This window comes from Pleuronectes platessa, chromosome 10 (assembly GCF_947347685.1).
Source record: "Pleuronectes platessa chromosome 10, fPlePla1.1, whole genome shotgun sequence".
Classification (NCBI taxonomy): Eukaryota; Metazoa; Chordata; class Actinopteri; order Pleuronectiformes; family Pleuronectidae; genus Pleuronectes; species Pleuronectes platessa.
Window position 1 is genome coordinate 22,273,301 of NC_070635.1, and position 15,747 is coordinate 22,289,047.

The window sequence follows — 15,747 nt, forward strand, 5'->3', positions numbered from 1 at the left end:
CTCGGGCCCGCAAGTGCTACAACGTAGCCCTAGTTATTAGGGCCCGAGCACCGAATGGTGAGAGGCCCTATTGAATCTGTAAGGATTTTTATTATTATTATTATTATTATTATTATTTCCCTTTGGGGGGCTTTTTCAGGGTCTAGACATGCTCAAAAAGTTATGAAACTATGCAGGAAATTCAAGGTCTGCGGATATTTTAGTATTCTGGAGTAATTGGAATTGGGCGTGGCAAAATGGCTCTACAGCGCCCCCTGGAACCAGCCCCTAGGTTTCCACATAACGGATTTTCATCAAAATCTGGATATAGGTGTATCGTGACCAGTCATGAAAAAAAGTCTCATGGAGCATTATGAAAAACGCAACAGGAAGTCCGCCATTTTGCTTTTAGTGGCCATTTTGGCAATATCCCACATTTTTACTTTTACGTACTTGTCCCAGGGCTTTCATCAGATCAACTTCAAATTCAGATGAGTGTCATCACAACAAGATGGAGATAAAAAATGATTGAGGGATTTTTTTTTTATCACACCGTGTGACCGTGGCATGGCGTTAAAAATTGGTTACACGCCATCAAAACACGGGCATCTGTATCTCGGACATACATGTTCCAATCAAGTCCAAACTAGACATGTAAGACAATAGTCCCCGCCTGATGACATCTATGCATAAATGATGACTTAAAACCGCAGCGCCCCCTGGTGGCAACAGGAAATGTCTTGTTTTTTGCTTGTCTTACACTTGGATGAATTTCTCCTCATCCACTGACCTCAACCATGTCAAACTGTATCAAATGGGTCCCAAGACATTGACAATGAAGACATAAGATTACCGTGACTTTTCGTCAAACGCCATATGAATGGCGTGGCATTAAAGTTCATCAACTCGCCGTGAAACACGAAATTGCTGTAACTTCAGTGTTCATGATTCTATCTCTCTCAAACTACATGTGTGTAACAACAGCCCCCCCCTGAAGATATTCATATGGTTTTAAGAAATGGGCGTGGCAAAAAAACTGACCAGCGCCCCCTATAGGGCAACCCCGGCACTACGATGGCCGACATTTATACAAATCTATCGGGACATGTGTCGTTTCATAACAAACAAAAAAATATCTTGGATAGGTATGCTTGACCAAACAGGGAGGCCGCCATTTTGGATTAAGTGGCCATTTTTTTTCCATATTCCACATTTTTACTTGATGCACTTGTCCCAGGGCTTTCATCAGATTAACTTCAAATTAAGATCAGTGCCATCACAACAAGATGGAGATAAAAAGTGATTAAGAGATTGACCTTTCGTCACACCGTGTGACCGTGGCGTGGCGTCTTGAGTTTGATTAAACGCCATCAAAACACGAGGTTCTGTATCTCGGACATACATTGTCCAATCGAGTCCAAACTAGACATGTAAGACAAGGGTGCCATCCTGATGACATCTACACAGAAATTATGACTTGAAATTACAGCGCCCCCTGGTGGCTACAGGAAGTGACATGTTTTATACTTTGATGAACTGCTCCTGGCTGATTTACAATATACAGCTCAAATGAGCTCAGTCAAGTCATTGAATCAAGGTCAGAATTGTGACATTTCCTCAAACCATGTAAACATTGATGTTTGGCGAAGGATCATCCTTCGCCAAAGGACACGATGTTTTCATAAGTCCACTGTGCATTGTCCTATCACTACCAAACTTCTGTCACATGATAAGAGTACAAGCCTGAACAGCTCTATGTGTCAATATTTCCTCAGTGTCATAGCGCCACCTACTGATTCGCCAGGAAACAGGAAGTACTTTGTTAATCCACTCTGCATTATCCAACCGGCTCCAAACTACTGACCTATGATCACAATACTGATCTGAACAGCTCCACATATAAATATTAGTTCAGGGTCAGAGCGCCACCTACTGATCAGTGTGAAAATTAAGTTGTGTTAACATTGTCCGATTGACACAAAATTGCTCACGCTGTATCAGAGCGCCTACATGAACAGATATATATGTCTGTGCGTAATAATAGTGATGGCGCCACCTACTGGCAAACCTACTGCCGCAGAGCGCATTTAACGTGGAGAAGTGCATGCTCGATCGATGATGTGCGCTTGGTCATCGATCGCTCTCTCCACCGACCGCAACAGGCTTCAACGTGCGGGTGCTCGGGCCCGCAAGTGCTACAACGTAGCCCTAGTTATTATTATTATTATTATTTCCCTTTGGGGGGCTTTTTCAGGGTCTAGACATGCTCAAAAAGTTATGAAACTTTGCAGGAAATTCAAGGTCTGCGGATATTTTAGTATTCTGGAGTAATTGGAATTGGGCGTGGCAAAATGGCTCTACAGCGCCCCCTGGAACCAGCCCCTAGGTTTCCACATAACGGATTTTCATCAAAATCTGGATATAGGTGTATCGTGACCAGTCATGAAAAAAAGTCTCATGGAGCATTATGAAAAACGCAACAGGAAGTCCGCCATTTTGCTTTTAGTGGCCATTTTGGCAATATCCCACATTTTTACTTTTACGTACTTGTCCCAGGGCTTTCATCAGATCAACTTCAAATTCAGATGAGTGTCATCACAACAAGATGGAGATAAAAAATGATTGAGGGATTTTTTTTTTATCACACCGTGTGACCGTGGCATGGCGTTAAAAATTGGTTACACGCCATCAAAACACGGGCATCTGTATCTCGGACATACATGTTCCAATCAAGTCCAAACTAGACATGTAAGACAATAGTCCCCGCCTGATGACATCTATGCATAAATGATGACTTAAAACCGCAGCGCCCCCTGGTGGCAACAGGAAATGTCTTGTTTTTTGCTTGTCTTACACTTGGATGAATTTCTCCTCATCCACTGACCTCAACCATGTCAAACTGTATCAAATGGGTCCCAAGACATTGACAATGAAGACATAAGATTACCGTGACTTTTCGTCAAACGCCATATGAATGGCGTGGCATTAAAGTTCATCAACTCGCCGTGAAACACGAAATTGCTGTAACTTCAGTGTTCATGATTCTATCTCTCTCAAACTACATGTGTGTAACAACAGCCCCCCCCTGAAGATATTCATATGGTTTTAAGAAATGGGCGTGGCAAAAAAACTGACCAGCGCCCCCTATAGGGCAACCCCGGCACTACGATGGCCGACATTTATACAAATCTATCGGGACATGTGTCGTTTCATAACAAACAAAAAAATATCTTGGATAGGTATGCTTGACCAAACAGGGAGGCCGCCATTTTGGATTAAGTGGCCATTTTTTTTCCATATTCCTCATTTTTACTTGATGCACTTGTCCCAGGGCTTTCATCAGATTAACTTCAAATTAAGATCAGTGCCATCACAACAAGATGGAGATAAAAAGTGATTAAGAGATTGACCTTTCGTCACACCGTGTGACCGTGGCGTGGCGTCTTGAGTTTGATTAAACGCCATCAAAACACGAGGTTCTGTATCTCGGACATACATTGTCCAATCGAGTCCAAACTAGACATGTAAGACAAGGGTGCCATCCTGATGACATCTACACAGAAATTATGACTTGAAATTACAGCGCCCCCTGGTGGCTACAGGAAGTGACATGTTTTATACTTTGATGAACTGCTCCTGGCTGCTTTAAGATATACAGCTCAAATGAGCTCAGTCAAGTCATTGAATCAAGGTCAGAATTGTGACATTTCCTCAAACCATGTAAACATTGATGTTTGGCGAAGGATCATCCTTCGCCAAAGGACACGATGTTTTCATAAGTCCACTGTGCATTATCCTATCACTACCAAACTTCTGTCACATGATAAGAGTACAAGCCTGAACAGCTCTATGTGTCAATATTTCCTCAGTGTCATAGCGCCACCTACTGATTCGCCAGGAAACAGGAAGTACTTTGTTAATCCACTCTGCATTATCCAACCGGCTCCAAACTACTGACCTATGATCACAATACTGATCTGAACAGCTCCACATATAAATATTAGTTCAGGGTCAGAGCGCCACCTACTGATCAGTGTGAAAATTAAGTTGTGTTAACATTGTCCGATTGACACAAAATTGCTCACGCTGTATCAGAGCGCCTACATGAACAGATATATATGTCTGTGCGTAATAATAGTGATGGCGCCACCTACTGGCAAACCTACTGCCGCAGAGCGCATTTAACGTGGAGAAGTGCATGCTCGATCGATGATGTGCGCTTGGTCATCGATCGCTCTCTCCACCGACCGCAACAGGCTTCAACGTGCGGGTGCTCGGGCCCGCAAGTGCTACAACGTAGCCCTAGTTGTATTTAAATTCACTCCTTTCTGACGGATGGATGCAGCTGTAACTCAAACCCTCCTCAGGTGGCTGCAGCAGGGCTTTTGTCGTGTTAGTCACGCCCCTTTCTGCTGCTGGCTGTCTCTGGATGGTCAAGTGCGGTCTGGTGCAAATTTCACAGGAAGTGCTGGTATAGTGCAAAACACTGGCAACTGATACTGGGGCTAGATCCTGAACACACATCCGGTGCTGGCGTTTTCCTTTCAAAATAAGAGCGTGATATGAACCAGTCTCAAAGCCCAGAACGTGGCAAAAAATATGGAAGAAGACAGTGGTTGTGAGCATTTATAGCAAAGATAATGAGAATAATAAGATAATTTTCTCTCGCTGAGTGACAGAGGAAAACTGATGCATGCCTTTATTTTGAGGCTTGTCATTGTTTTTTAAAGCACTTCATGGTCTTGCACCAGCAGACATGTCACACATCCTGAGTGTATGACCTGAGAGCAGCCAGAAGTGTTGACATCTTTCAACCAACTATTCAAACTCTTTGGCCTTGCTTCAAATTTCTATTCAGATCTATCTCTATTAATATAATATTTATATTCCATTTTAGAGATTTATATTAATTATAATTTGTAAAAAATAGTTTTATTATTATAACAGCTTTTAAAATCTTTTTTATGGTATTTCATTGTCAGCATTTTTATTTGTTCTGTCTTATTCTTGAGTAATCAGTCAATTGTGAAACACTTTGAGCTGCACTAACCTGTATGAAAGGTACAATACAAATAAAGTTTGTTTAATTGATTAATTGAATTCCCACTGTCAACTTATATTAATAAGCCCTAGTATCATCCTGTGAGTTATAACAAACAAAGTAAAGAGAAAAACATACATTAAATATTCTCTAGATACAACACTCTTCTGTACTGTTTACCGATGGAACTGGACTTCTTTGTGAGTAACTTTTGATTATCTTAACAGAGGTCTCTGTACTCTGACTACACCAAAGAATTCTCTCTTTTTTTTTAAAATTCTCTATATTGTTCCCTTACCCTCTTCATTCTGGGTTTTATCTGTTTTGCATCGATCGGCCCTTGTTGTGTGGAAGCTGTTATATTTTTGACCTACGGTATTTTACTTTGAAAAGCTGCGGCGGATATGTGTGCCTGTCCTCCAGAAGCTTCCCCATGTGTACAGCTAGCTGTCTGTGATTAGCCACGTCATGTAAAGTTAGCAGTGGAGCGGTAGTGATATATCTGGCAGCCTGGCTCGTAGTGTGATTTGGGGGAGGACACTGATTCGTTGACGGAGAGGGGGCGCTTGTTTCGGGGTTAGAGGTTGGCAGTAACCCGTTGGGAAGATGTCAGACCTCGGGGACTGGTTCAAAAGCATCCCGTTCATCACCAGGTCCTGGTTCGCTGCTTCCATCGCTGTGCCCCTCATCGGGAAGCTGGGGCTGGTGGACTTCAGACACCTGGTGCTGGTGCCGGAGTACGTCTTCAGCAAGTTCCATGTACGTTGTTGTTGTTCTGATCTCTGCTGTGTTGGTCTGTCGGCGTGAACTCGCTGCTGTTGTGTGTTGGATGAGCTAGCTTAGTTAGCAGGTGGCTAACGCGGCTCAGTAAGCAGGCCCAGAGGTGTCTGACAGCCAATCACAGGCCGAGACGTAGTAGGTAAGCACTTCCGGTTGCTGTCAAAATGCTACTTAATTTAGCAACAGCGAGATGAAGGTGTAAATATAACGCGGTGGTTGATTCACCAGAGAACCGAACATGTTGTAATTCCCACGAGCAGCTTTAATTAAAGAACTTGCTCACAGACTCATTATTAAACGACCTTACCCTCCATTACTCACTGAGAGGTTTAACAATGTTAGCTCAGCAGGACGTGAATATTTTTCGTGGAAATCCCAAAATGAACCCTGGAGCCTGGTTACTTGCAGTAGTGAAGAGTAACCAGGTGCTGAACACATTGAAGTATGTGTACTTTACTTGAGTACTTGTATTTTATTGTACTACCCATTAGGATATTGAGAAGTTAGTTAGCTTCACCCCCACGTAACATGAATGCACCTTAACAATAATCTGTGTATACATACGTGTTTGATGATATCTTTGATACTTGAGCTACATTGATCTGTTGATAAACTATTTGTTTGTAATGTTGTTTAAGACTTGTGATGTTAAAACATGTTAGCAGGCAGGATTGAAATACGAGTCCTGAAAAACTCCACTCAGGTCAAAATAGGGATCGATTCCAAATTTGAAAAAAACGAAATAGACTTCATCACACACTCTTTTAATGAAAGTATTTGAACATAGAAAAAACAACAGTGGCTATGTAGCCTTCAAGTAATAGATAAAAACAAACATAAAGCAGACCAGTGGCATGTGTGAGAATTATGATACATCAGTTATCAGGTACAGCTCATTGACTAAGAAAACAGAAGAGGCTGCACAGCAATGTACCACACACACACACACACACACACATCAAATAAATTATCCTTTGGCTATTGTTCGTGCATTTTTAGAGTCATCAAGGATTTATTAGACTCAGTTGAAGAAACAGTTCATAACATAGTTATGTGGACAAACCTAAGCAGGTCCAAAATCAGCTTTGCCAAATAATGCATCCCCCTCCCAGGTCACTTTACAGACACCCTGAGGTCAAACACTTTTCCCAACTAATATTTTGGGTTTTGCTCTTAATTGATAATTTCATACATCAAACACTCATCTAGTCTGAGAAAAGCAAATCCTAGAATTTAGTCAAGTACACAACTGCCAAAAATTATTTCCAGATCGATAAACAGAATTGCTTCTTTTAGACGTTTGACCCGCTTGTATAAAGGCCAGGTCTATGGACATGCATTACATGGCAGCTGTTCTGCAGATCAAGTCACACATTCAGCTCTTCAACACTAAATAAAGACACTAAATCAACATGTGATAGGAAAACATGTGTTTTAGCTCAGGCTGTATATGATTGAGTTAGGCTGTTTTGGATTTTTCCGCATTTTAAAGCCAACAACATCAACTCACATGTACTACTTTAGAGCAAAATAGCAGAATTACTGGTAACTATTTCTAATAATATTCAAACTTGAACTACATTTAACTGTTAATATTCATCTAGTTTGATGACATTTTAATATTTTTATGTACGAACTGTTTACTCAAATACTTCCTCCATCAGAGTGTATCTGAGCAGCAAAGAGCAAGCTGTTTATTGCATGTATATTGCAAGGTAATGTCATTATTTCCATGCAATATATATATTGTATACTGTGTATTATGGTAAGATTGTGTTTTTTGTACAGCACTTTTTTAGTCTTGATGACCAAGTGCTTTTCAGTACAGTCCATCTATGTGCAGCACTTTCTCTACCATACATTTCTCGTACATCGCCAGCACAGCAAACAGAGTCATTTTGGGCTTCAGTATCTTGCCCAAGGACACTTTGGCATGGGGATTGAGGTAGACTGGGATCTAACCGCCAACCTTCTGGTGAGTGGAAGGCCCAGTCTAACTCCTGAGCCACAGCTGCCCCCATATGCCCCCAACACTTGGATCAAGACATTACTGTTTAGTCTTGTTGTCAGTGGACACTATATAACCTTTAATAGATGATAAAAACCAGTCAGTATTTTGAGGGTTGCAGAGGGGGTTGGAGCCAATCCCAGCTGACATTAGGCGAAAGCCGGGGGGACACCCTGGACAGGTTGCCCACGGAGACAAACAACCATTCCCGCTCACATCTATTCAGTCAGTCACAGAGTGAAACTCCACACAGAAAGATCCCAGCCAACAACAGTGCTGAACACAGAAAATCATTAAATGTGCAGACGCTACATTTGGCATTTTTGCTTCATTAAATATCATCACGCACCAAAATTGATTCAGATGATTTTTTTTCTACCCTAATGACTCCACGAAAAAATCTTTATTCATCATCATCATTTTCTTGTACCATTGTTTATTGCTACACACACCACTTCAGTTTTAACTGTTTTATAAAATTTCCCTTGAGAATCACTGATCTATCACAGAAGATGCTTCATCCTTTCATCACCTCCTGAATGCCGCACTGATCCGACTTCTGTCACCTTCAAACAAACCCTTTGAATCCAGTTGTGCTGTAGCGGCTCTGCAGAGGAACGCCAGCTGTCAGATGCCACAGTTTGAGAGCTCCGACGTTTTCCTTTGGAATCCAATAGAGACACGAGGCTGGATCTGCGCACATGCACACAGCCACGTTGATATCTTACTACATTTCTGTCAGAAAAACGTCTCTTCTGTTTGTTTCAGCTCTGGAGGCCAGTGACAGCCACTCTGTATTTCCCGGTTAGCCCTAACACCGGCTTCCTGTACATGGTCAACCTATATTTCCTCTACCACTACTCCACTCGGCTAGAGACGGGTGAGACTGCTAAGGTTTTTCTTTGAACACACACAGTCACATTTAATGCTCTTCCCGTCACGCTGATCTTTTCTTGGTGTGGTTTTGCAGGAGGATTTGATGGCAGACCTGCAGACTATATCTTCATGCTCCTCTTCAACTGGATCTGCATCGTTGTATCCTTCTGAGCGGCATCACTGAATACCAGCAACCTTCAGTTTCAATGACAAATAATCTACCTACAGTGAATTAGTCCTTCAACAGCTAATGTTAAATCCCTGTTAGCCTGTTTCCCCTCTACCACACTCTGCTGCTTCCTTTCCCCTCTGCATCCCTCGTTTGTCTGTCTTTTCTGTACCCCTCCCTCTCTCCCTCCCTCCCTCCCTGCATTACTGTGCCATGTCAGGGAGGCTCTGTGCCAGTGGCCCAGTGTCAGTCTACCCCTGCAGAGCAGAGAAACCTAATCTAGGTCACATGCTGCACCAGCAGTGCAGCCTGGTCCACATCTCAACACTGTTTTGTCAGGAGTTCAACTCTGGCACTCTGGACATTTCTTGACCAGAGGCAAACCTCAGTTTTCCCAAAAGCTTGGTTTTTCTCACCTCCGGCTAATTGTGGACATGGGTGAAAAAAGAAAAAGACTAAGTGTGTGAGGTGTGGCAGGTGTGGGAGGGTTAGGCGGGACTAATTTGTCAAGGTCAGATGTCTTGCTCCCGGGGGCGAAGAGGCAGAAGAAGTGGGAGGTGAAAGTCAGCTTGTGTGGGGGATTTAAACTGGCAACCTTCCAGCCCCAGCTGCTGTAATCTTGAGGCTCCAGCTGTGATTGTACTCAGCCACAAAGTTGCTGTCCTTGACTCTGTGTGTGTAGATAACTGGGATGCTGATGAACATGCGGGTGAGACTCCTTGTTTTCTCTGTATTTTCATCAAAACATGAAATCATGGCCACTGTACATTATATATATGTATATATGTATACATCTATAAGTCAAATATAAACGCCAAAGGCCAACAGTCTCCTTAAATTAAATCAAGCTGCAACAACTTGCACATACTCATGGATATCAGTTCCAAAAATGTGCCTGATTTTTTTTCTTCGAATTTAGATGATCCAATTTTATATTCAATTTCTGCAAATAGATGTTTTTCATTTGTTTTTCATTGTGACACTGTTGTGCCTCTGGCCTCATGATGAACACACTTCAGTACAGTAACAATAGGTTGAGGCTAATGTATTTATAGTTTTTACACAGCTGTGTTTCTGATGCTTTCCTTTGGCTGCTTGTGTTTCAGCTACTCATGATCCCACTGATCATGTCCGTGTTGTACGTCTGGGCTCAGTTTAATAAAGACACCATCGTCTCCTTCTGGTTCGGAACACGCTTCAAGGTACGTCATGTACATCACAAATGGTTCTTTTTGTATCTTGTCTTATTGAAGGTGGGTCAGGTCATATATGATGTAAATTTGAAGGGTTTTTATTATTCAACATGCAGAAAGTTCTAATGATATACTTTATGTCTGTCTCAGGCACATTATCTACCGTGGGTCATCTTGGCCTTTAACTTCATCATTGGAGGCTCGTAAGTAATTCTTTTTGATAAGTAAGATCAAAGTCACATTTGAATGGTTTCAATTTGAACACACTGTACTATAAGGGCTCCTCCTCACCTAACTTGTTTGGTCCGGACCTTCAGAATGTTCAGTTTAGTCTGAACCAAAGTAAAGAATAAAAGTTCTTCAGGCCACGGACCAAGTTTAGTCTAAACATAGACTAAAAAGAGTTGGTCTCAGTCCGGATGAAACTGCAGTGTGAAAACACTTTGTTGCAGATTTTCGTACTTTTGGGAATTGAGACGGCACGAAACAAGAATAGAAGAAGAAAAGAAGTGAAAGCAGCCAGGAGGATTTCTTTCTGTCTTTCTGCTGACCATATCATTTTTTAAAGATGAGGACGTATTCTAGCATGTCGAGTACAAGTAGTGATAAAATGATGATATTGCAGTGGCAATGAAATTGACAAAATTAACTAGTTCATACATTTTCTCTTACTACTACCTGCTGAATTGATAACAGGCCGACTGCTTTAGTAGAAAATAAGCTGAAAATGAGCATTTATATGTTTTAAGTATTATAACTGTATGTGTACAGTTGACACCAGCACATTGTAACTGAGAAAAATCTGCACAACTTTTCTGTTACTCCACAGTTTTGTGAATGAACTGACTGGGAACCTGGTGGGTCACCTCTACTTCTTCCTCATGTTCAAATACCCCATGGACCTGGGTGGACGCTCCTTCCTCTCCACACCACAGTTCTTGTGAGTTCGTTTTTTTTTTCATCCTGTGCTTCAATTGACTCATCCGGACTTATGTGGCCTGTCAAGAATAGTCAGTTGAAAATGGAAGCTGATATCAATCCGGCTGATTTTGGCCAGTTGTCACAAAATAAAAAAAATAAAAATGTATGTAGACTGAAACGGGATTGGTTTGTGGAGCCCTAATTCCAATCCAATTCCAGTCTTTTCATAAAATATGATATTTTTTATCTCAATTTCAACAGTTCTAATGTCAAATGTTTTGTTATTTTATTGTTTGAAAAACACATTCTCATCTCATCCCTTTGCACATCTCTCTCCTCCTTCCAGGTATCGCTTTTTCCCCAACAGAAGGGGAGGGGTGTCGGGCTTTGGAGCCCCCCCCAGCAGGAGACCAGTTGCCCAGGAGCCGGCGGCAGGAGGTCGGGGAGGACGTTACAACTGGGGCGAAGGCTTCCGCCTGGGGGACGACTGAGAGGAGGCCAGAGGAGATGGCTTCACCTTCCTCCTCCTTTGCTACCAACAACAAACAGCCGTGCAGCTGATGATTGAAGTTAAAATGTCTGCTTCTTCACATTCTTCTCTGTTTGAGGGAATGAACAAACATCTTTGTGAATTAATTCAACTTCATGTTCAGTTTTAAAGGATATGCAGAGATGGAATTTGAAGAAGCATGCATTTTAACTGAAAGAGCAGCACGTAGCAGGACTCGGACTCTGGCTGAAGGCTCAGTTCACCATGAAAGCCAATAATACACTTCTGCGGTCGAGTCTAAGTGAAGCAGATAGAAGAGAACATGAATAAATAGTTTGTTTTTGTAATTTGATGATTCTTGATCTCCCTTCCCCCTTTTTCTTCTGCCTTTCTTTCTTTCATCCCTCCTTCACCTCTTCTCCACACACTGCCACTGCACTGTTGAGATGAGATGCTGCAGCTGCACAACAGCACGCTGCTGATTTTGATTCATGTGTTCCTGTCCTCCGTCTCTCTCTGTGTTGCCATATCAGATTACAGTGTAATTACCAACGCACAGGGGCCGCGCTCCCTGTCGTCCCTCCACAGAACATAAAGCTTCAGAGACGAGCACTGTTTCCAGGTCGGAATGTACATGGGTGTAAAATGTTTGTTGAATCCCCTGTGGCACAGACCTGACCTTTCTTCTGTCTTAAGATGTGATGATCTGAACCAAAATGAGGTGAAAATGGGAGTTTGCTTTTTTTTGTAAATATAACAGTTCATTGAAAAGGTGATTGAGTCTGAGTGTATGAATCTTACTTTCCCCTTTTCCAACTCTGGGGTAAAATTTCTCTCCAGAATCAGGAGGAGGGGGGGATTTCAGCTGATCATGTGCCTGTGGTGTAAAGCTGGGGCTGATACTAAAGTTTATTTTCATGATCAACTAATTATTTTTGTGATTCTTGTTCTATGAATTTCAGAAAATACAGTGAAAAAGATTTTGGTCTGACAACAGTCTCAAAGATATTCCTTTTATTGTGACATAAAAGTTCAGAAGTGTTTCCAGTTCATTAACACTAGTTATTTTTTCTGCTAATGCAGAGATGTAAAGGTAATGATTTCACCCGTCTTGTTTATTGATTGGTTTATGAGCAAGATTACACAACTACTCAACGGATTACAATGAAACTTGGAAGAATTTATTATGGGTCAAGGAAGAAGCATTACAATTTTGGTAACTGTTGGGCCTTGACAAAGTTTGGCGCTCTGAATGCTATTCTAGTGAAATATGAATTCGTAATTGCATTTCAAGTGCAGATAAAAATAACTGATAACTGGATGCTGTGTTGCTCTAACACTAACTTCTTTAACCAGTGGGTCTATGGCAGGAAGGTTTTTTTGTGTATCGGCTCCAATGACAGACCACAAGGTGTCCAGTGTGTAACACAAACACGTTTCCCATGGTCGACCTAAAGTCCTGGACAAGTGGACAGATGGAGTAACTGCAGCTGCTTATGTGTGTTTAATGAAAAATGGGCTCAAACAAATGTCACTTCAAACATGTCAGGAAATTGTCAACTTCAAACTTTCAAATTATGATAGAACTTTGAAAAATGCTTTTTAAGTAAACAAGCAAACTCAGTCAGTCACCCTCCAACCCTGGTTCATGTTTCTCATTCATATCATTAACACCGGAAGACAGAGGGGAGTTGTACAGTCAGTTGTGTGTTTATTGAGTTACAGCAGGCTTAGAAAATAAAATTGCAAAGGTTTTCATACAAGCCAACCAAATGTACATTATCCGAGAAACGTGTCCGAGCATAAAACTAAAGCAGCAGCAGCAGACATTCAGCCAGCAAACAGCCATTCAACTGCTGGTCTCACTATTCAAAAGGAGCTCAACTTAACCTTTTCCCACTTGCACAGATATCGCACAGATTTGACCCATAAAAATTGAGGTCCCTTTAAAAATCAGTTCTCAAAATATGTTTTTTTTCATAAGAAAGCTGTTGAAGCACATGCAAGAGCAGTGGATGATGGCTTTGCTGAGATATTGCCCAATTATTCCAAATCAAATCAGCACCGTTTTTATCATTTCATCAATGTGAGAAGTTCACGAGCCTCCATCATGTTTGTCATGAACTGGAATCAGCCCTGAGTCCTGTGCTGCTGCTTGGAAAACACGGACATACCTACAGCCAGGAAGTCTGGAGAGAAGACGAGAGGTGTGTTCACAGATCAGATTGATTCTGACCGCGTTCGAAGAAAAGAGCTTCGACTAGTTCATCATGCGTCAAACACTGTCACCAAAATGTTCTTGCTAAGTTCAGTGGAGAATATTTAGTTTAAAAAAAACAAGGTGAAATCATCACCAGGCTGTACTTTAGGAAACGTCATCGTTAAGAGAGCTGAAAAGGCAGCGTGGTGCGATCCTACAGACACACTCTCTCCAAAATGATCTTTTTTATAATTTCTATTTCTCAAAAAGGAAACATTCTGTGCGTTGACCTCAGCATGCCTCACTTACTGATGCAAACACCAGCTGGTAAGGAAATGCAATACCAATAGTATGATGCACAATGCGTTCATCCATTCACTCGACCCTCAGCTGTCTGCCCATGTGGCGGCTTGTGTTCATCCTCTGGCCTCTCGGCTGTTGCCATGTTCACATCTCTCAAAACACGGTTACTCCTCCACACATCCCCTCGAGCACACGCGAGTGATTCCCACCTTCACCTTATTCTACGAGGATGAGTCAAGGTGACGCTGCTGGAAAAAATGAAACCCTACAGTGTGAAATGAAGTGGCCATGAGAATATCTATCACTACAGCAGGGATATGCAAGTGCCATCAAAGACTGCTCATAAAGAGTCGTGCGCAAGTTTGATTCCCAAGAAAATAGGACTGATTGACAGAGATTATCATACGCTCTGATCATTGTACGAGAACAAAAAAAGAATTTCCAGGCCACCAGTCAGACTTGTTTAAAAATGTAACAAAACTCGCCCTCGCAGTAAAACTGTACAAACCTTTTTCTTTGTAATACAGAAAAATATTTACAAGGCTGCTTCTGTTTGTTTTGTTTCTTTGAAGTGTTGTAGTTGTAAGAACAATGCATCAAGTCCAGCTTTGGCACTCCTCTTAGCGTCTGCACCTCACATCAGTGCTTCCAGCGGCAGACCTCCGACGTCCCCGGAGCTTTGTGATGACATCGCAGGCAGACAGCGGCATCACCGGTTCCACATCTGGTCATCATCCAATGGTGGTCAGCGACTCACCTGGAACATAATCAGACATCGTTTTTTAATACTGTTTCCGAGATAAGCATTTAAAGTATTTGCTTGAATGAACAAGACTTGCTCAACCGATTGATTTTATGTTTTTAAACAAACTAGAAATCTTTCATGTTCTCTCTCTCCTCCGCCTCCCTGTGACAGCCAGCATGCTTATGCGTGTGCTTGTCCACATGTGTGATGCTAATGACAGAGTGGACCAAGCATCATCCTGCCGTCCCAGCATGCCATCTCTCTGAAGGACCAGTCACACATAATTACACACTAATAACTTCCTGTGTAGCCGGAGGCAGCAGCTGTGGCATCTCAATGGAACAGCTCAACATTTCTATTTCTATTTATGTAAGCCACCATCCGCCATCAATCCATTCTGTGTGGACACTTGTTTCTGGTTGGGGCCACAGCGGTCTAGGACACATCCAGCTGCGACCAGATACCAAACTTTGGAAGATACACACAAGATATTTTTCAACCGATGTTCCCTGTGTGGCCAGAAAACATCTGCAAATTAATACTGATATAACTGAAGGTGTTGTCCCTTGTTATCAATATGATCTTTACATTCTTTTGAGTGACAGGTGCACACACGAAGCAGTGATAGGTAAGTTCCCACATGAGAGCAGGAACTGCATCGATGCCACAGCTGCAGATGAAACTACAAGGTCTGCGTGGGCCCAGTGCTGGTCACACCAAGTTAGACATCGGAGTGTTTCATCATGAAACAGTGGCAGGACCAATTAGAACATTACTGCCGGACACAGTCTAGGTAATTGATGGGAAACACTGCATCGAATTTCTTCATTCCTCTGTTTTTAGAGTAAAATATGTTGCATGTTTTTTTCCTTTCACCATTTGAACCCACCATCAACCAGTGACACTCTCTGGTTGCTCTAAGGTCAAAACATCGGAGTCTGTTGAGAGCCTCTGTCTTTCCACTCCTCCGTCAGTCTCCTCCCCCACTGCCACGGTCACCTTTACCGACCTAACAAGACAACAGACAAAGTTTAAAACACAA

At 42.1% G+C, this 15,747-nt stretch overlaps 2 protein-coding genes across 3 annotated transcripts in view; one reads left to right on the forward strand and one right to left on the reverse strand.

Moving 5' to 3' along the window:
- Nucleotides 1-5,425: 5,425 nt before the first annotated feature.
- Nucleotides 5,426-12,509, forward strand: derl1 (derlin 1). The gene is made up of 8 exons (XM_053431728.1): nucleotides 5,426-5,779; nucleotides 8,577-8,688; nucleotides 8,779-8,843; nucleotides 9,536-9,562; nucleotides 9,960-10,055; nucleotides 10,197-10,249; nucleotides 10,876-10,986; nucleotides 11,314-12,509. Exons 1-8 carry the CDS (start codon nucleotides 5,627-5,629, stop codon nucleotides 11,456-11,458), a joined length of 762 nt encoding a protein of 253 aa, XP_053287703.1. The 5' UTR covers nucleotides 5,426-5,626; the 3' UTR covers nucleotides 11,459-12,509.
- A 635-nt stretch (nucleotides 12,510-13,144) lies between these two features.
- Nucleotides 13,145-15,747, reverse strand: part of zhx2a (zinc fingers and homeoboxes 2a) — a 28,064-nt gene continuing 25,461 nt past the window's right edge. For both annotated transcript variants that reach the window (XM_053431727.1, XM_053431726.1), the window contains exons 12-13: nucleotides 15,595-15,714; nucleotides 13,145-14,717 (exon numbers count right to left, since the gene is read on the reverse strand). In XM_053431727.1, the coding sequence (XP_053287702.1) occupies nucleotides 15,597-15,714 (118 nt within the window). In that variant the 3' untranslated portion in view covers nucleotides 13,145-14,717; nucleotides 15,595-15,596. The remainder of the gene's footprint in view (nucleotides 14,718-15,594; nucleotides 15,715-15,747) is intronic.

What these genes read in the sequence shown, in the direction of transcription:
- derl1 (XM_053431728.1), top strand. Translation starts at nt 5,627, where the DNA reads ATGTCAGACCTCGGGGACTGGTTCAAAAGCATCCCGTTCATCACCAGG. An exon ending in ACGTCTTCAGCAAGTTCCAT is followed by an intron (nt 5,780 to 8,576) that starts GTACGTTGTTGT and finishes TGTTTGTTTCAG; the next exon opens with CTCTGGAGGCCAGTGACAGC. An exon ending in CTCTCCACACCACAGTTCTT is followed by an intron (nt 10,987 to 11,313) that starts GTGAGTTCGTTT and finishes TCCTCCTTCCAG; the next exon opens with GTATCGCTTTTTCCCCAACA.